Source organism: Talpa occidentalis, unplaced genomic scaffold (genome assembly GCF_014898055.3).
Source record: "Talpa occidentalis isolate TD23 unplaced genomic scaffold, MPIMG_talOcc4v2.1 talOcc4.2, whole genome shotgun sequence".
In the NCBI taxonomy this organism is placed as follows: domain Eukaryota; kingdom Metazoa; phylum Chordata; class Mammalia; order Eulipotyphla; family Talpidae; genus Talpa; species Talpa occidentalis.
This window is the reverse complement of record NW_023602073.1, coordinates 55,655,466-55,677,074: the sequence shown is the minus strand read 5'-3', so window position 1 is coordinate 55,677,074 and position 21,609 is coordinate 55,655,466. Positions and strand designations below refer to the sequence as shown.

General features: G+C 42.0%; 1 protein-coding gene across 1 annotated transcript; it reads left to right on the top strand.

Moving 5' to 3' along the window:
* The first annotated feature begins 225 nt into the window (after positions 1 to 225).
* LOC119251395 (HLA class II histocompatibility antigen, DP alpha 1 chain-like) lies at positions 226 to 19,647 on the top strand. Its single transcript, XM_037518697.2, is given in 5 exon segments — positions 226 to 472; positions 851 to 901; positions 904 to 1,119; positions 1,804 to 1,919; positions 19,576 to 19,647. Coding segments are annotated over 5 exon segments (702 nt in total).
* Positions 19,648 to 21,609: the final 1,962 nt, after the last annotated feature.

Sequence of the window (21,609 nt, the reverse complement as noted above, 5' to 3'; positions counted from 1 at the left end):
TGCACGCCATGCAGGACCCTCCCCCGGTGGCCTGGGAGCAGCCGGGATCGAACCGGCAGAGGCTGCGGGCAGCTTCGCAACCCAGCGCTCAACAGCTGCGCCACCGGGGAGGCCCTGTTTTACACTTCTTGATTTGTGTTAGTCCTCCGTATCTCTAATAAACTTCTCTTTATTAACTTGCTTTATTTTCCTACCCATCCTCTAGCCCCCCCTTCTCCCAATGCAATGGACCATACCTCAGCGTATGCCGAGTTTGTCCAGACACACAGAACTTTTGGGGAGCACATGTTTGAATTTGATGAGGATGAGGAGTTCTATGTGGACCTGGATAAGATGGAGACCATCTGGCACCTGCCGGAGTTTATTCATGCCTTTGACTATGATCCTTGGAGGGGAATTGCTGCCATCATCATGGCAAGGAAGAACTTGAAGAAAATGATTGAACACTCCAACCACACCAGAGCCACTAATGGTACCTGCCCTTGCTTGTTTCTCTGCAGTCCAGCTTCAGGGTGGTGGAGTCCCCTGCCACACACAATGGGAGACCCAGATGCCCCTTCGTGAATGACGCCCCACCATGGAGTGTGCCGTATTTGGTCCCCAAAGTCAGGCACTTGGGTCATCAGAGGAGACATTTTACTATTTCAGAAAAAGATGGGGCTGAGGGCCCTAGGCCAGGAATGTGAGGCAATATGGCTCTGACTTGGGAGTCCCAGGGGTGGGAGTGGGGGGAGAGAAGGGTGGGCCTGAGAGTGGTGGCCCAGAATTTAGAGAATATAAGGGCTGGGCTGGTAGAAACTTTGAGACTCAGCCAAAGGCAGTAGACTCAGCAGGTCCTGTTTCTCCTCAGAGCCCCCTGAGGTGACCGTGTTTCCCAAGGAACCCATGGAGCTGGGCCAGCCCTCATCTGCCATGCAGACAAGTTCTTCCCGCCAGTGCTCAATGTAACGTGGCTGCACCAGAGTGTCGCCATGCGTGTGGCTGAGGGCATCTTTCTGCCCAACACAGAATTCACATTCCACAGCTTCCACTACCTGACCTTCCTCCCCACAACTGAGAATGTCTACGACTGCAGGGTGGAGCACTGAGGTCTGGACGAGCTGCTCCTGAAGCACTGGGGTATGGACCCCCTCTACAGTCACCATCCCAACACCAGCTGTATTTCTATCCCCCATACAACTGCACATGCCCCATTCTGACCCCAATCCCTCCTCTGCTGTCTCTGGTTCATAGTTTTTTGTTGATTTGATTTTCACTTTCTTATAGTTATTCATTTTCCTGATCCCTTATTTAAGTTTTCTAGATTCCTGCTATGAGTGAGACATCTGTATTTTTCTTTTTCTTTTGGCTTATTTCGCTGAGCATGATCCCTTCCAGCGCCATCCATGTTGCTGCAAATTGCATGTGTTATCTTTTGAATGCTGAGTAATATTCCATGGTATATATGTACCACATCTTCTTGATCCAGTCATCTATTGGCATTTGGGCAAAGCTTAGCTATTGTAAATAGTGCTGCTATAAACATAGGGGTGCAGGTGTTCTTTGGAATTGATGTTTCTGTCCTTTGGGTAAATACCTAGAAGTGGAATTGCTGGATCATATGGAAGCTCTATGTTTAGTAGGTCAGAAATCTCCACACAACCAGCTGTATTTCTAAGGTCCATCCCTCAGCACCTGCTTTCCTTAATCTCATGTTTTATGGTCATTTTATCCAGACTTTGACATCTTATGGTTCTCTTGTGGTAATACCCCGACATCTACACTAAGTTCCTGTTCTTCTGACTGTCTTTCCTCTGTGCCCAGAGGCCTGGGAGCCCATCCAGGTGCCTGAGACAATGGAGACTGTGGTCTGTGCCCTGGGCCTGCTGGTGGACCTGGCGGGCATCATCACTGCCACCATCGTCCTGTGGAAAGAACCAGTGGGCCTTTCCACATGCTGGGGCAGGAGCCACTGTGAATCATCCTGGGGTGGGGGTGCTGGGGCACAGTGCTAAGGCAAGTAGATGTTCCAGGTGGTGGATGGGAAGGAGAAACACCTCAGTGGGGTGCTTGGAGCACCTCATGTTTTGGAGTTATTGAACTAGATGCCAACAACAAAATGATAACATCTGATAACATCAGATGAGCTGCTTACTGTGCACCCAACACTGTTCTCCATACTTCTTTTGTATTCAAATTATTTAAACTTGGAGTTGGTACTGTTACTTTCCCTATGTTAGAGAGGGGGTTACAAAAGGGAGGTGAAGGAATCTGTTTGAGGTCACACAGCTTGGGTGGTGCAGAATTTGGATGGGAAGGAACCCAGGCATTGCACCCCAGAAGCTGCAGTCTTGTCCAATGTGTAGATCACATCACTGGCAGCCACAATTATCTCTTTCCTTACAATCTTCATAGCCATGATTTCCTCTGTCCTCAAATCAGTGTCTTGAACTTCTCATACTGTTAGACATTTATGATAATAAAAGACATCCTACTATTTATATCATCTCAAAGGGAATGCATCTGGTTTTTCCATAAATACATTGCCTACAGATTTTTTGTTTATAATCTTTACAATGTGGTGAGATTTATTGAATTCTGTTCATATATTTATTGAATTCAGCTCATGTTAACTGAATTTTCTTTTTTTATCTGATATGTTGGCCATATTATAGCTTGTTAGACACTAAGCCAACATTGAATTCTTAGGATAAATCTTATTTGAGCAAATGAATTATTTCTATAATAAACTATTGAATTCAATGGCATTGGTGAAATTATTCCATAATTTTCTTCATTTGTGCTATCCTTACCTGTGCTATCTGGAAGTAAAGGTGTAACAACTTCATGAAATGATTTGGAAAGCTTATGTTCCTTTTGATGTTCTAGAACAACACGTGTAAGAGACGAAGGGCTTGTTCCTTGAGATGTGATTGGGGACTCGCCAACTGTAAAGTTCTCAGGACAGAGGCCTTGGAAGGTATTCTTTGCTCCCAACTCAACATCCAGTATTTATCCTCTATTTTAGCATTCTATTTTTTCCTGTAGTTTGACCTTTATATCTTTCCAGAAATGTATCCATCTTATTAAAATTTCAGATTTATTGACAAGAGTTGATCATAACAAGTTATTTTCATGTAGAAGTCTTGGTGTGTACAGCGATCAGTCCTTTTTCATTCTGAATCACATTTATCTCCTTGGACAGTCTTGCCAGAGGTCTATTGACCTCTTTAAACTTTCTATTGAATCAGAATTTGATTTTGCTTATCTTCCCTGTGTTTTGTTTTCTATTTCACTGAATTCTGCCCTTGTCTTTATTATTTACATATTTTTTTAAACTTTTGCTGTATTCTTATTTTTCCATTCTCTTTATGGAAATGATTAGCTCATTTTTGGTAGGCAGGTTCTCTTTGAATATGAAGTTTTCCATCACTTATATTTTAATTTCCATGGTTATTTTAATTGCATGTTTAGGTATATGGAATTAATTGATTTGTCCTTTTTAATTGATTTAGAATTCAATTACATTATGGCCAAAGAATAAAGCTTATATGATACTGATTAATTTGAATATATTGATGCTTCCTTTGTGGCTTAATAAGTGTTAAGTTTTCAGAAATATTACATGTGTTTTTGGAATTCATGTGTATATTCTTTTTGTTGGTTCCAGAAATCTCTATATAACCAATTCTTTGATCCTAATATTTAATCATTTTACTTCGGTCTATATCTCTGTTTTCTCTTGGTTTCAGCTCTTAGTTTTTGAGCATATGTTAAAACCTATGGCTTAATTTTAATTTTTAGTGTCTTTCTCCATGTGTTTCTGTTATTTGTTGCTCTTATATTTTGTGGCTTTATTTTCAGGGACATATGTGTTCATGATTATTATTGTTCCCTCATCTAGTTTTTTTTATAATTTTAATTCTCTTTTGGCAGATATTAAATTTATGTCAACTATCTTTGTTTCATATCTGCCTGAAGTGCCCTTTTCCATTATTAAATTTTCAACCTTTCTATATTCTTTTATTCTGTTTGACTTTGTTAGATTTTGTTGAAAATACAATCTGAGAGTCTCTTCTTTTTAATTAATTGTTTAACCCATTCAATTTATTACAATTAGTATTATATTAAAACTTCACTATCACATTATTAAAATGGTTTATTTAATATCCTTTATTTGTATTCATTTTTCTCATTTCTTATTTCATAAAAGCTAGGCCAAATTTTGCTGTTATAAAAGTTATGTATTCTAATTATACTCACAAGATGGTTTAACATAATACACTTAATTACATTTATTTACTCTACTGATTAAAAAAAACCTGATGAATTCCTACATTCTCCTTGCCCCACAAAAGAAGTATTTTTGTTTCTCTGTTATCAACACTGATATCTCCTCTATGGTGATATTAACTACATTTTTAGTTTTAGTTTGCTTTAAATACACTTTTTTCTTACCTTTTAAAAAATTTAGTGCTACTGTTAAGATAACAATAGGGTCTCCCTGGTGACCTTGGGGTTGAGTCTCTATGCTGTAACCTTCACTGCCTGAGTTCAATCCCTAACCAGGGAGCTAACCCACATAGTGCAGCAGATCTTTCCTGTCTCACCTGCTGCTCCCCTTAGCAGTGTATTTCAGTAAATCTGCCTGTTTTGTTCCCCACTCTGTCTCTGATGAGTCCTCTCACCACCCTGGGGATCTCTGGCCTACACCTTAATTCTTCTATGCAAAAATAAATAAATAAAATATTTTAAAAATAATTTTAAAATAAAGATAATAATAAACTTTGTTAAATTATTTGATCTTTCTTACTTTCCACTTCTGTAGCATTCTCTTGGATGTGTTCTTCTTATTTGGGTGCTTTAGAAAAAGCAAAACATCTAATGTTGAAATGTTTGAACATTAGTTGGGGGTGAACATTAGTTGGGATATAATTTCAGGATTGAAAGATTTTTTTTCTTCAAGTCCATGAAAGTAACATCCAATTGTTTTCTGGCATTAAGTGTTACTGGTGATTACTGTCTGTCTCTCTGATTCTTGTTCTTTCACGGATGGGTCTGCTCTTATTTTCTTATAGGTGCACTGCTCTCTCCTCAAGTATTTAGAATTACAGTTCTTACAATACATCAAGATATGTACGTTTTTTAATATAATGGTTTAAAAATCTATTTGTCACTCTGTACCATTTCAAACTATTTCATGTTTCTTCAAAGTCTAGAAATCTATTCTTTTTGCAGATATTTTGTCTCCCTTTGATATTTCCCCCACTTTCTACATGTCTTTTTATCAAGATGTCAGAACACCTGTTTCTATCCTCTATGTCTCTTTGTTTTTTCTTTTATACATCCTATTGTTTAATCTTTCATACTGCCCTTAAGAGAGGTTCTTAGTCTTATCTCATTATTTTCACTTCTAAAAGCCTCACTAATTATCTTACTTAAATGTTCTTTATTACAACCATTATTAAAACTCACTATTTATGCTTGATTCGTTGGTTTCTTTTTTTTTTTCAAGATTTATTTTTATTTATTTATTTATACAAGCACTGGGTACACTCAGAAGAATGGGAGGGTGAGAGAATTCACCAGAGCCAGAGCGGGGAGCAGAGCAGGCAGAAGGACCGAAGTACACTGCTGAGGGGAGCAGCGGGCGGCAGGAGAGGTCTGCGCGCCATGTGGGACCCTCCTCCGGTGGCCGGGAGCTGGGGATCGAACCGGCGCTGCAGAGGCTGCGGGTAGCTTGCAACCCAGCGCTCAACCGCTGCGCCACCGGGGAGTCCCGATTTGTTGTTTTCTTGTTTTAGCTTCAAATTGCCAACATCCTTCTTTACTTCACTTTTTATATCTTTTTATTGTAAACCAGAAAACATACGTAATACACAAAACAACATGTACAAGCAATGACTACCAGGCAAATACCCATGTAACTAGTGCTTCAGTCAAGATATAGAACTGTGCCAGCATCCCGAGGCCTTCCTTAGGCCAGGAGAAGATTGTACACACATCTATGGCCATACCAACTTCATTGTGTCTATCTGATATTGGAAAATAAATAGCTTTGGGTCTGGTTAGCACTTAGACTGGGGTGTAAACCGTTCAGGGATCAGAAGCTCCTTTTTACCTAGTTTTACCCAGCATAGTTCCTGGTTCATAGTAGGTTCTATAAATACATGTATCTGGTGTAAGTGAGTAAATTTATTCATTATTTAATATTTATAGAATATTTTCCATCTCTAAAGAGTCCAACCCACTTCAAGTTAGATGCAGTCAAGCAGCTACTTGACTACTTCTAGAAGGGTCACTGAGGGCCAGTGAAGAACCAGGTTCTCTTCACTCAGCTGGGGTGATGACGGGAGCCCTTGTGAAGATGGAGGTGTGTCAGCCTGGCTCCTGAGTACCTGTGGTCAGCAGAGCTACCTGCTGACTCATGTTATACAAGTAGCCTGAGCAAAAACTATCAGAGCATTTGTTACAGCAATGCTACCTGTCTTTTTCTTACTATATACTAAAGGGATAGAAAGGTAGTGCTCAAAGACTTCAACAAAGCAGAGAGGCAGGAGAATTAGAAAAGTTGTATCGCATAAATGAAGAGAGTAGAAGTCTCAGGAAGGAGAAAATAGTTAACAGTATTAGAGGTTCCTAAGCTGTCAACTACAATAAGTGTCCACTGGGCATGGAATTAAGTGATTTTTTTTAAAGATTTATTTATTTTTGTACAAGAACCAGGGTAGAGGCCAGATGCACAGGAGGGTGAAAAGATTCACCGGAGACAGAGTAGGGAAGAGAACAGGCAGACTGACGAAATACACTGCTGAGGGGAGCAGCAGGTGAGATAGGAGAGGTCTGCCTCTCCATGTGGGATTCTCGCCAGCTGACCTGGATCGAAGTCACGCTGCAGAGGCTGCAGACAGCTTCACAGTGCAGCACTCAACCACCTGTGCCACCAGGGAGGCCTGAATTAAGTGATTTTGTAGCCCTATTAAAGAGCAATTTCTTACACTGTGCCCAGTTTCACATTGTTCATGTAACAAGCATAAACTATTAGTTTCCTTCCTTCAACTTTCAGCATCTGTTTGCTGGGCCTCACTTTCTCTGGAGTTTCAGAGTTTCAGAGTTTCAGCGTGGGCTGTGCAGAGCTGGAGGGAGGGAAATGACATCTCATTTGAGTGCCCACTTTCTCGCAAATCCTCATCGGGGGCAGTGACATTTGCTGGAGAGACCACCTCAGGTCCTCTGAGGGAAGGAAATGAGGGGAGCAGGTGCACAGGGCTGGAGGATGCAATGCTAAGCTGGGAGCTCAAACCCCACTGTTTGTCCTGCTGCAGGTGATGACCTTTCTGTGATGGAAGAGCATGGAGGGGAGTCCCCAGCATCAGCTCTTCTTTAAAGCTTCAGTTCCTTTGATCTCTGTGCTCAACACCACTGATTGATGTCCTCAAAGACCCCTGATTGCAGTCTGTTTGCTGTCCTCATACTTAGCACCCTGGAAAGGGCCTGGCACATAGGAAGAACTCAATACATGTTGAAATTTGAAGTATGGTGATATGGTGGGCCATATCACCCTGTCTCCTCTGTGACTTTCCCTATGCTACATCCTTTCTGAGCAATCCCAGACATCAATAAGTGCTGCTGTGGGTCAGAGCTAGATCTGTCTCATGCTTCTTTGACACTCCAGGGTCTTCCCTGGTCTCTTTGTATCTTCATCTCCTTGAAGTACATATCCTGGGCTGTAACATGAGGCAATACTGCAGCTTCTGATCCTTCCAGGAGGCAGGTCTAGAGATTGTCCACTCTGCCTGGCGTCCTTTCCCTGAAGTACAGGGAAAAGGGCTTTTGGTGCTCACTAAGGGGATGATTACTCTGAACTATTCCTCACATTGTCTCTGTGAGCTGTTACCTCCTTTGACAATCCTCCCTCTTATTTCACCCAGAATTTTAACCTTCTGGACTCTAAACTCCAGGAGGTTCCCTTTCCAACTCCCCCCATCTGCCCCACAGAGCAGCAGATGCTCTGTTTTGCAAGTTTCCCAAAAGAAAGTGGTTGAGCCTTTAGCAACTCATTGTCTTTTTTTATACCACGACCCTCTTTGTCCCAGAGTGCAGAAATCATTAAGGTGGAGGTGACTTCAGGAGAAGTTCCCTTAGCATCCTATTGTAGTGGTCCCACTGGGCCTTCTGCTCTCCCCCGCCATCCTACCAGGACTTATTTCCCTCATTGTCCTTCAGGGACATCTGCAACCCCCTTTGGAGATCCCCTGTTTGTTAGATGGTTTACTCATATCTGAATTCCAACTCTGGATTTAAGTCATATTTAGCATCAAATTATTCCCTAGAATTTATAGTTGGTCCCTGATATGCGGCAAATACACTCTTGCTTAAACAGAAAACCAAAGTGACAAAGTGACAAATTGAATATAGGTTTCTAACACATAATATATGTTTGTAACACATTAAATAAAATAAGGGTAAATTAATTTAAAGCATAAAAATTATTTAACTTGAAATTTCTCTTTGAATGAAGATAAAGTCTGGTAAAGTGGTCAGGCACCAGTTTAGAATAAAATGTGCTTTTCTGCTACTTCTTGGTTTTCTGACCATGGACAAGATATTTAACCTGTCATGACTTAGCTTTCTTTCAGGTAGCTATTATGGAGGATAGTTTATTGGGATTGGTTTATTGGGAGATCTAACTGGGATAACAGCACTTGTGACTAACAGTACTAGTGACTCATGTAAAGTAGAGCCTTTCACACAGTAAGGAATCAAGAAATGTTAATTATCACAAAGTATGGCTAATTCAAAACAAAAATGACAAGTAAATATGACACACAATTTTAATATTATCAGTTCCATAATTTTATTTTTTTTAAATATTTATTTATGCATACAAGAGCTGGGGTACAGGCCAGAGGTGTGGGGGCAGAGACAGAGTGGGGAACAGAACAGGCAGACGGACTGAAATACACTGCTGAGGGGAGAAGCGGGTGAGACAGGAGAGGTCTGTTGTGCCATGTGGGTGCTCCCTGGACGGCCGGGGATCAAACTCATGCTGCAGAGGCTGCGGATAGCTTCACAGTGCTGTGCTTAACCCCTGGGCCACCGGGGAGGGCCCCAGTTCCATCATTTTATTAGTAAATACTAAGGGCTTATAATGTTACACAAATTTATAATAAAACAAAGAAGTTATAAGGCAAAGAGTTAGTTTTAGAAATAACAGTGGAAAAAACATTAGAGAAATCTCTTATAAAAGAAGATAAAAATTTTTCAAGAAGACAAAAAGAATTAGAAAGGAAATAATTAAATATTTTTTGCATTGTGATAAATATCTGGAAACATCAAATCATTATCAAATTCATCAAATTATTATCAAATTATCAAATGATCAAAGGCAAAAAAGGGTCAATATAATAATATCACTTGATAACAAGTAAATAAATTCCTAATTTCACTAGGAATCAATATGAAATTTTGAAGAATATTTATCCATTCACCACTGTCACTACAAATATAAAATACTCAATGATCAACTTAAAGGACATATTTTCAAACAATCCCATTAAGAGGAAAGTGATTATGTTTCCCATTTTACTTTCCTTCCTCTTATTCCCAAGTGCCACATAGTTTGGGACTCTTGGCCATCTTGGTCCTGACAATTTTCTCATGACGGCATTTCTAGCATCTTCTTTCCCAGTCATATATATAGCCCTTCTGACATTTCTGTCTGGCTGAGTCTCATCAACCTGTTTCACCTCCAATCCTTCTCCCTTCTTAGGGTAGGAAATTAAGTCCTGGATCCAGCTCCCTCCTGCCCTGCCTCATTTTCTCCACTTCTGATTCACAGTCACCTTGAATGAGTAAAGGAAAAAAAAGCAGCACTGTGCCCTTGTCCCTTGTGCCCTGAATTGTGAGGATTAAATGGAGCACCGTGTGCTCGCTCTAACATGAGTAATGATTGATTTGCCATGCCTGGGTTTCTTTTTCTGGACTTCATCAGTTATTGATTGCATTCTTTCAGTGGATTCTAGCTTATTTCTACCTTATTCTAGCAATTGCTTTGAGCTCTCTTGGAAATGGGGTGAGTTGGTCCCAGATGCAAGGCATGATTTGGGAGGGGAGATGGGTGAAGGGAACATGGCAGTGGGAACTGACCAGGGATGGGAGCCAGGGCAAGCAAGACGCAGGGGCTGCTTGTGAGAGGCCAGGGCACCAATTTGCTGAGTGCTTGATATGTGCATCAGGAGGTAGTGCTCTGTGCAAAAAGGATACTTAGACCACATGTGTTCCCTCTCTTAACTCTAAAAATAATTTAATATTAAACATAAAACCTATAATCACTTAATATAAAACACAATTCATAATCATTTTGGATTGTAAAAGCAGCCTATATTTTAAAAAGAGTGCTTGAGTCTTTTTAAACAATGGGGATGTATTTCCCACTGTGTGAATTACTAAAACAGGAGGGTTGGGTGGTCTGATACATACAGACTTAAAGGATGAGTCTATATCTTCTATAAGTTGATGCATTAAAAAGGCTAAGCAGGGCCTCCCTGGTGATGCAGGGGTTAAAGACAGCGCTATCAAGCTATCACCAGTCACTGCAGCATGAGTTCAATTCCCCAACCGGCCAGGGAGTAACCCACATGGTGCAGGAGACCTCTCCTGTCTCTCCTGCTGCTCCCCTCAGCAGTGTACTTCAGTCAATCTACCTGTTCTGTTCCCCTGGTGAACTCTGTCTCTGGTGAATCTTCTCACCTCCACCCCCTGCACCTCTGGCCTATACCCCAGCTCTTGCATGCATAAATAAATAAATCTTTAAAAAAAAAAAAGGCTAAGCCTTGTTGGCCTAGATTATCATGGTGTACAAAGAAAAGGGTTTATTACATTATAGTTCTAATTTTAAATTCTGACCTCAATTTAATTTCTTAATGTCAAACATGTTCTTAATAAGATACATGTTGAATCAGTGCTGTGTGAATGTGAGGCAGGGAACCTGGAATCCACATGATTCTCATTCTTGAATAACTAAGAATCATAGTTTCAGATCTACAGGGATGAAGAGAGCAAACACGAATATGGGGCAGGAAACAGACAACAAACTCAGAGGAGGTGCACGCCCAGTTTGCCACCTTACCCGCTAGTTGGGGTATTGCTATCTTCCTGTTTTTCTTCTTGCCTATGTATAAACAACAATGAACTTCATTAACTCCTACTGTTCATCAAAACTCTCCAACAAAAGCAGTGGGAGAGATGGCTTGGTGCATATTATATGTTTTAATTAATAAAGTACCATTGTTTTACATCTTTGTTAATATTTTGACAATGTAGGATCTGTCCCCTTAGGTACAGCCATCGGGCTCCCCCACCACCAAAGACCCACAGTCCTCACCACAGTCCATTGTGCTCTCCCCTCCCCGCCTTAGATGCCTCAGCTCTATGGTCAGTTTTCAAGGGTTGGTTTTAAAGTTTGTCTTTGCTTGTTGGTGCACATTATTATTGTAATATAGGCTCCAGTAACATTGGGTTTTTATTATTTATGGAGCTAAGGAGACAGGAACATGGTTGGAGTCTCCATGAAAGAAAGAAACTTCAAAGAGAAGGACCATGGAAACTAGTTTCAGCACTACAATTATTTGGCTGTAACATCCTCTTGGGGAGTTGGGGGTGTGTCCCAGAACCAGCCCCTGGGACCTGAAGAAGCACATAAGAATCCTGGTTTCAAGGCACATGGAGTCGATCAGGAGTACTGTGGAGGCATATGAGAAAGTTAGCCCAGGTTGTTGACCCCTTTTACCCTAAGTCCCAGGGGAAAAAATTATGGTGGAAGAGTGAACATTAGCTGATGAAAACTAGAGCTTTTCTGGGCTTTCTTTATCAAGGCACAAAGTAGTGCTTCTTTCCCTCACTCTTCCAAGGACTGAGGTTGAAAGTGAAGTTCAGGCCTCAGACTTTCTTCTCAGTAGGTGCCTTGGACTCACAATGCAATGAAAGGACTTTGTCTGTCTGCTACCACCCCCGTGAGGAAAACAAAGCCAGAGCATTACCTGTTCATCAAGAGCCTCCTTGACCTAAAGCCTCCTTTCCCTGGAGGAAAGGGAACACATTCAGCCATTAAAAACACCTGAGACATTTGAGCGTTGGGCTGCGAAGCTGCCCACAGCCTCTGCAGCGCCAATTCGATCCCCAGCCGCCGGCAAGGGTCGAGGGTCCCACAAGGCGCGACAAACCTCTCCTGCCATGCCTGCTGCTCCCCTCAGCAGTGTATTTCATCAATCTGCCTGTTCTGTTCCCCGCTCTGGTGAATTCTCTCACCCTCCCGCGCTTATGACTGTACCCAATGCTTGAATAAATTAAAATTTAAAAAAATTATAAAAACACCTGAGACATTAGATAAAGTTTTTCATCCCATCTCCAAGGCAGATGCTGCTTGGAGACTGATCCACCACTAAATGACCTCCCTGCATGGGCCTGAGCACTGGGAGACTTCGTGCAGCTGGTTGGGATAATATTCCACCCTGGGGATTCCTCTCTCCCTACAGGTCTTAGTTGCTTCCTGACCATCTGATTTCAATAAGCTCCAGAATTCTCTGGCATGGCTTTTGGTGTCCATCCTTTCTGAGAAGAAGGGTGTGAGTAAGTCAACAGAAAGGCAAAAATCTTCAGCCACCTCTCAGCCTTTCTTACCTTTCATGCTCCTCATAGACAGGGAGATGCTCATGGTAAGGAAGACGAGTCCCACCACAAAGATTATGGTTCCAGGCAGCACCTTTTCCTGGGAAGAATTAAATGGTGCCCCTGGAAAGAACAGACCCAGTGTCAGTCTCACCTCCTACTGCACCCTGGGGTTCCCTCGGAGATTCTGGATCCTGATGTGGAATACCATCTTGAGGACCGGGAGGAAGAGACAACTTGGAGAAAGAGTAAATTTGAAAAGAAATCCTGAGGGCTGGAATTTAGTGTGTGACTTCAAAAAGTCACTGCTATTCTGGCAGTTACCTCTCCAAATGATTCAGAATAAGCTAAAAGTCTCAAGGAAGAGAACACTACTGTGTGTCAGGGCAATTCAGGAAGGTGTCTGAGTTTCCTAGATTTTCTGAAAGGGTGTAGATTTATGAATCCTTAACATCCTATAAGCCAGGAATGGGCAAATCTCAATCACCACCAGATCTGCACTATCTCAGGGGCTTGTATAGGGAAAAGATAAATGTGACCCGAGTATCTATACACATAAAGCAAGGTGAATGGGCCCTAGAGGCCAGAGTGTCCCCCGCTTTTCAGAATGTCGACATTACGTCGTCGTCAGGGAGCAACTCACTACGGTCCACTGAGACAGTGCTGTCCAGGCTGATGTGCTCTACCTGGCAGGTGTAAACATCTCCCTTATGGGGGTTATTCTCAACATCACCAGGATCTGGAAGGTCCAATCTCCACTATGAATCAGGTTGGTGGACACAGCCCTAGCTGTTGCCTCCTGTCCATTCCAGAACCAGTGGACTTGAATGTTGCCTGGATAGAAATCTGTCACATGACAGATGAGCAGGTTGGGGTGAGCACAGGCCTCCAGTGCTGGAGGGGGAGATGTTCACTTTAGGCTGGACTAGGATTTGGAAAGAAAAAAGTTGTGACAATTGAGATAATTGTTTCTTAGAGGCTTTTCATGAGAGAATTGATTTCTAGATGTTTAAAATGTAAATGATATAATTACACTAGTAGATAATAATGGTACTGAAAAGATGGAAATAGGCCTTCAAATGGAATATGAATGATTTTTGAATGACAAAATAAGGATTTAGAAGAGGCAGCACTTTGTGGCACATTTAGCAGAAATTTTAATAATAAGTCATTGATAGTCCTTAGACAAAGACTGTCCAACCAGATGCAAAATGATCTTTTCAATGCCCTACCTTGATTAAGAGGAGGTGAAATATTCTTGAATGCTTTCTTAAAATTGAATATATCAGTAACAGTATTCTCTGATACTAACCCAATAACTTTATTTTATAAAAAAATAAGAAAAGTAAGCAATTTTTTTTTTAAGATTTATTGATACATACACACAAGCACTGGGTACAGTCAGAAAAGCGGGAGGGTGAGAGAATTCACCAGAGCCAGAGCAGGGAGCAGAGCAGGAAGAAGGACCGAAGTACACTGCTGAGGGGAGCAGCGGGCGGCAGGAGAGGTCTGCGCGCCATGTGGGACCCTCCTCCGGTGGACGGGGATCGAGCTGGCGCTGCAGAGGCTGCGGGCAGCTTCGCAACCCAGCGCTCAACTGCTGTGCCACTGGGGAGGCCCCAGAAAAGTAAGCAAATTTTATATGTTTAGTCTTTAAGTAACATTCCCCCCCCCCCGGTCTCCCCTGCAAGCCCCTTAAATATTCACATTTACAGTGACATTTTTGAAACCAATATTCTGAGCTGCTACATGCTGATCAGTAGGAATTCTAGTCCTTTCTCAAGTTTCCCCTGCAGTATGTCTTCTCAGTTCTTTGAAAGAATTCACAAATTATCAGGTTTTGTCTATACCACTGCATTTCTTTATTTGATGTCCCCTCTTCTCCTTGTTCGTCGTCTGTGCTGCTTGTAGACTAATTTCTAAGCTGCTGCCTACTTCTTGTGACCTCCAGAAACCTGGTGCAGTTTCTCTTGCCACCAGTATCCTTCTTTCCTCCAGAGGGCAGAGTATGTCCATGTGTACCTAGTAATTTCCCAAAGCAGTGCTTCTAGGTTCTTAATAATTTAGTTCTTTCCTTTCTACTTTCTCTGTACACAAATAGATCATAGTGGGGCTGGCTCAGGAAAAAGAATAGTCTTGACCTATACCCATATTTATTGTTCCTTGTGACATTTTTGTCTTGTGCGCAGATGTATCACTTTTATAGTCTCACCCTACTTCAACCACTTTTTTTAAAAAAAATAATTTATTTGTGCATAGAAGAACTGGGGTGTACGCCAGAGGTGCAGGGGTGTGAGGATTCACAGGAGACAGAGTGGGGAACAGAAAAGTGAGAGCCACTGAAATATACTGCTAAGGGGAGTGGTAGGTGAGTGAGGAGAGGTCTGCTGCACCATGTGGGTAGCTCCCTAGCTGGGGATTGAACCCGTGCTGCAGTGGTGACAGCCTGAAAACACTGAGACTAAACCCCTATGTGACCATAAGCTTATAGCCCATCTGCCAGTTCAACTCACCTTTTTTTTCTTTCCACAGGGCACCTGGGCAGTAAACAAAACATTTACTCATTAGGTGCTTTGCCCAGACAACACAATGGCCTTCAAGAGGTACTGAAGTTAAGTCTAGAGGCAAATGGTTACATCTCTGAAATGTGGAATACTATGTATTCCAAGGCTTCCTTGTTGAATGTCCACAAAACATCTGCTAAATTAGTTTTAGAATTCTGTTGGGCATTTTCATTATAATTTCCACAGTTCCCTCTTTTCCTCTCCCCTGTTTTTTCCTCATTCTAATTAATGCTCTCATTAAATCTCTCTAGATAATAATAGCATTTTCTTATCCTATTTCCCTGATTCCAGTTTCTACTCTCCTCGAACTACTTTACATTTTTCTGAAAACACAGTTTGGATGCTGTCATTTTATTACTTATGAAAAAAAAAAATCCTTAGGAGTGATGTCAACAAGATGGTAGTAGAGGGAGCTATGGACTCTCTTTCCCCCCATGGACATGGTAAATTAACAATTATGCATGGATCCATTCCTTTTGTGAGAAATCCAGAGAATCTGATTGAGAGAATCTTGTACATCAGTTGAGAAAATATCCCCAATGAAAATGGCATGAAAACTGAGACATACTCTTCTCATATACCCCCCCCCCAACACAATACCGATTAATTGGGAGGGAAGTCTATCAACATTTTTTTGAGGAACAAAGAGTTTCAACTACACATCTAGCATCCATCTTTTCTAGCTGAAACAAGAAGGTTTTGTTTCTAATTTATCTGTCTCTGAAAGCTATCAGGGACTTTTTCTGCAGCTACCCGAGGGTCTGACTTTTTCTCCCCTTCCTCTGGGATCTGGTGAGACAAGCAATCATACTCTCCCAGAGCTTGAATAGGCATGTCCAGCAGTTTTCTGTGCTTCTCCTCCCCTGTCTTGCTCCATCAAAAAAATAAAGCTCCCAGTTTCACCTTGGAAGGAGTTGGACTATTACATTCAACTCCTAGCTTTTCAACTTGTCCGGCTGCTGCTGGTGAAGTGGCTTCTAACTCATTGGTCTCTGAGAGCTGACAGGGCCTGCTATTCTGGGGTTACAATGGGGAAAACAATGGTTTAAAAGAGTGTGTGTTTTTGAATAAGAATGTAGACATTTTCTACAGCTCCTCTTGTTGACTTAGGGCAGAGTGAGTGGGTAATAAACTCAAGCTCCTAGCTTCTTTATGAAAAGAGAAGAAACTGGACTATGTAGCACCCTAACTTTTACAGTTGCTACTCAAGGGACTGACTTTTACCTTCTCTTGGGGCATTGATAAAATTTTTCATACTCTAGTCTTCTGAGGGTTGCTAAAAGCAAAGACAGCAATTTGAATATGCACACAGATTTCAGAGGCACCAAGAATCTATGACTGGGCTAATTGGTTAGAGTCTTCTATATGAAGTCAGTCAGTGAAAAGCAGAAGAGGTGGCTGTTTCGTCTAATGCACAGACACCAATAGAGAGTCAAAGAAAATGAATAAACAGGGAAATACATTACAAACAAAAGAACAAGACAAATCTTCTGAAACCAACTTTAATGAAATGAAGATATGTGACTTACCCAACAGAGCATTCAAGATGTTTGAATTGCAACAGAGAATTTAAAATGCTCACTGAGGCCAGGAGAGCAATGTATGAACAAAGTGAGACTTACAGCTGAGAGATAGAAAATATTTTAAAAGCACTTAACAGAAATCATAGAGTTGAAGAACAATGGACTGAAAACTTCAAAAGAGAGATTTAACATTAGGTCTAGTAGAAGAAAGGATCAGTGAACTCACAAACAATTCATTGGAAATCATCTAGTTAGAGATGCCAAAAGAAAAATGAAGGAGGAAGCACTTAGCTATAGTGGTGGATTATGGATGATTTGGTGGCAGATACCTTACTGTTGTAATCCCTGATGGAGAGAATTCTAATGTTACCACAATTAAAAGGATAATAAAACAAACAAATAAATTAGAGAAAAATGAATGAAGAGCACAGAAAACTTATGGGATTCAAACACAATCAAATGAATCAATGTATACATTTTCAAAGTCTCAGAAGAAGAAGAGAGAGAGCTTATTAGAAGAAAAAAATTCTGAAAACACCCCAAATCTGGAAAGGAAATATGCATGCAGATCCAGTAAGTTTAAAGAATACTAAGAAGGGGCCTCCCGGTGGCGCAGCGGTTGAGCGCTGGGTTGCGAAGCTGCCTGCAGCCTCTGCAGTGCCAGTTTGATCCCCGGCCACCTGGCGAGGGTCCCACATGCGCGAAGACCTCTCCTGCCACCCCCTGCTCCCCTCAGCAGTGTACTTTGTCTGTCTGCCTGTTCTGCTCCCTGCTTTGGCTCTGGTGAATTCTCTCACCCTTCCGCTCTTCTACTATACTCAGTGCTTGTATAGATAAATAAATCTTTAAAAAAAAAAAGAATACTAAGATGACTCCAAAGAAACCAATGCTGAGACACATAGTTAAATTGTCAAAAGTTAAAGACAAAGAATTTTGAAAGCAACAAGAAAAAAGGCAACTTGCCACATATATGGAATTCCAATAAGACTATCAGTAGATTATTCAGCAAACATTTTGTAGATCAGAATGGGGTGCTAAAGGGCTAAAAGGAACATATTCAAAGTGCCAAAAGAAACAATTTGCAACAAAAAATACTATAGCTGGCAAAACTCTCTTCAAAAATGAAAGGGAGATAAAGATTTTCTCTAAAAAACAAATTCTAAGGTGGTCCATCACCACTAGACCTGCCTAATAAGAAATGCTAGGGAGAATTCTTCAAGTTATTGTTAAATTATAGTATAAGAAAGCATTAAACACATTGGTAAAGCAGATATATAGACATTACAGAATACTATTTCCTATAACAGAAGTAGGTAAATCAATTTTAATTCTTCTATAAAAGTTAAAAAACAAAAGCATTAAAATAACAACAACAATTATACTAATGGATACACAATATAAATAGATGCAAATTGTGAAGCCATAAAATATAACGAATGGGAAGAGAGATCAAAGTGTAGAATTCTTCTATGCATGTGAACTTAAGTTGTTATCAGAATAAAACAGACTTATAACTATATATATGTGTAAGCCCTACGGCAACCATAAAGAAAATACCTATACAAGGCACACAAAATAAAAAGGAAAGAATTAGGCCTATTATGCAAAAACAAACAAACAAACAAACAAATAAACAGAACACAAAGGAAGACAAAGAGAGACAAAGAACTGAAAGACAAACAGAAAACTGTTAACAAAACGCAATCTTAAATCCTTCCCAGTAAATTACTTTAATATAAATGGATTAAACTCTCCAATCAAAGACATAGAGTGGCTGAACGGATAAAATCCCAAGATCCAAGTATATACTGTTTATAAGAAACTTTAAGGACACACAGAGATTGAAAATAAAGGAATGGAAAAATGTAATCCATGCAAATATAGACCAAAAGAAAGCAAGGTTAGTTTTACTTATATCAGAAAAACAGACTTAAAAAAAAAAACTGTCTCTAGAGACAGAGAAGATCATGAGATAATGATAAAAAGATTAATCCAATAAGATGTGAGAGTTATAAATATACTGTGCACAACATCAGGACACCTAAGTGTATAGAGCAAATATTGACAAATTTGAGTAGAAATTAGAAGTAACATAATAATAGTAGGAGACTGCAATACCACCCTTGCAATAATGGATAGAACACCCAACAGAAAATCAATAAAACATTGTGGTTTTAAACAACAGCATAGACAATGGGCCTAACAGACATAAACAGCACTTTACATCTAACAGCATAAGACTACACATTCTTCTCGAGCACATGTGGAATATTCTCTAATATATATCACCCCGATGTGAAAGCAAGGCAAAGACAACACAGCTGCCGGCCATCTCCCGCACCACCCGGAGGTTATCCTCTCACCCCAGCCCGCGCCGCCATCCAGTTGCCACGCTCGACGGGCTCCTGGCGAGCTCGTCTCATTTCTTCGTTCCTCGCCCTCACTCGCCTGGTCTAGCCTGGGACTAGCTCCCCTCCCCCAGGGACGCCCAGCTACAAAGTCCCCTCCCACCCCTCGCCACAACCTGCTGTCGTTTGGGTTTGCGCGGCGCCGGGGCTCCCTGGCCTGCGGGTGAGCCCCGCCCGCACATGCCCTCCGCGAGTCGGGGGTACGTCTTGGTCCAGATCGTCTGCACGCGCCGTGCGCCTCTTCCCGCGCCCGCTGCAGCACCTGCCTCCGCTGGTTCCAGTCCCGGGCGTCCCGCCGCCCCGGCTCGGTCACCGCCAGGTGCTGCCCCACGTCGCTGTCGAGGCGCGCGGACCCTCGCGGTTACAGGCGCATCTATCCGCCAGGCTCTGCCTGCCGCTGGACCCCGAACTTTCGAAACGTCTCTGCAACAGGTGATGCTCAGCCGGGAGCCGGGCGGCGCTCAGCCTGGGCCGCAGCGACCTCACGACCTGCACACCCTCTGAGCTCCCGGAGCAGCACGTACTGGCTGAGCCGAGCAGCCTGGATGGTTCCTGCGACCTCCCGCCGAGTCCCCTGCTCCTGGCCTGCCCAAAGGCCCGGGAGCTCTGAGGCGCCCCAGATCCTAGCGCATCTTGGAACTCAGCATCACTGGGGACACGTGTCTCCCACAAAGATATATGCACCCTTTATTTAATGTACAAGGTTCTAGCTGTCCTCCCTAAGTTTTCCACCTTGGGGCTGGATGTTAAAATACTTTCTAGCAGTGAGTTGGGTGACCTTAGGCAAATCATAAAACTTTTCTAAGTCTTAATTTAATTTTCTCATCAATGAAATGAGGATCTAACAAAATGATTTTTGGGAGTGCATTTTAGCATTGAATAATAGAAAAAACACCCTTTTCAGGGAAACTCAAGGCTAAAAGGGAAAAGAAGTTAGTAAGCAAACAAACATGGGAACATATACGCAAATATATAGTGTCTCTCAGTGCCAGGGGGTGATTCTGTGATCTTCAGAAAGGAGGGGTCACTGAGGAGGAAGTAATCAGTTCTGCACCAGGGGCAGGAAAAGGGGGTGATGAAGACCTGGGGGAGGTGATAGTTGATGTAGGAGCCAGGGAGGAGCAGGATCTCAGCAGGGAGGAAAGGCCTCAGGTAAGGGAGCAGCAGGGACAAAGGAGCTGGGGACATGGACAGTGGAGTCATCCAGTGACAGTTATGGCTCAGTTGTCACCTCCTCCACAAGCCTTCCCTTATCTCTCTTTTCCAATTAGGTGTTCTCCCTTCTGGACCAGTATTACATCCAGAATATGCTTCCATTTTGTTGTGTTGTATGCTGGGAATGCACAGAAATTTTCTTGAAGTTTTCTTATAGCTTGTTGTCAGAAGGACTTCCTAGTTTGAAAATGAATGTCTCTTTTCACTTTTCAAACATGATAGAGAGAGACTTTACCTCAAAAGGTGTGCACATGAATGAAGACATTACTCTGTACACCTTAAACTACTGTGCTGTGTGTCAATTTTATCTCAATATGATTGAACGGGGCAAAAATTGGTGTGGAATGTACCTTTGTCAGTGAAAATCTTCATATCCTCCAGAGCACTGTGAGGGTGGGCGCCATCTTCCTAGAGGCATTAGTGATGCAGTTTCTTTTTTTCTTTTTAAAGATTTTTTTTTTATTTATTTATACAAGCACTAGGTACAGTCAGAAGTGCAGGAGGATGAGAGGATTCACCAGAGACAGCGGGGAACAGAACCCGACAGACTAATGAAACACACTGCTGAGGGGAGCAGCGGGCGGCAGGAGAGGTCTGCGCGCCATGTGGGACCCTCGCCATTGAACCGGCACTGCCAAGGCAGCTTCGCAGCCCAGCGCTCAACTGCTGGGCCACCCAGGGAGGCCCAGTGATGCAGTTTTTAACATTAAAAAATGTGGCAGCCTTTATTACCTGCCCATCTTCCTAGGTGGCCACCAGCAGAGTTCTTGCAGGTACAGACCCATCGCTGACCACCTGTGTGCTTCTGTCTGAGTCCCTTTGAAACTACCCTGTTCTTGGTCACACTGGGCAAATTCAGGTGGTGTGATATCTGTTTCATCCTCTACAGGTTAACTTCTCAAGGCAAATGCCTATTGTCTTTTTCATTTCTTTCTGTGTATCTAACATAGCACATAGGAAATATTTGTGTATTAGGGGATGAGTGAACAAAATTATCAACTTGCCAGGAACATAAGCAGAAACTTGAAATGTTTAAATGTGTTTTTTAAAGTCACCTTTGCTGCCTCATCAAAAAGGGTACCTGAAATTTAAATACTAAATCTAACACTGAAACAGGGGCAGAAAGGGCTACAAAAGGGCAACAAGGCAGGAGGCCAGATGGAAGGATGGAACAGCCACTCACCTGCCCAGGCTCTGAGACCAGAGAGCCACAAAAAGTCCCAAAAGCCAAAAACCAAAACCAAGGACTAT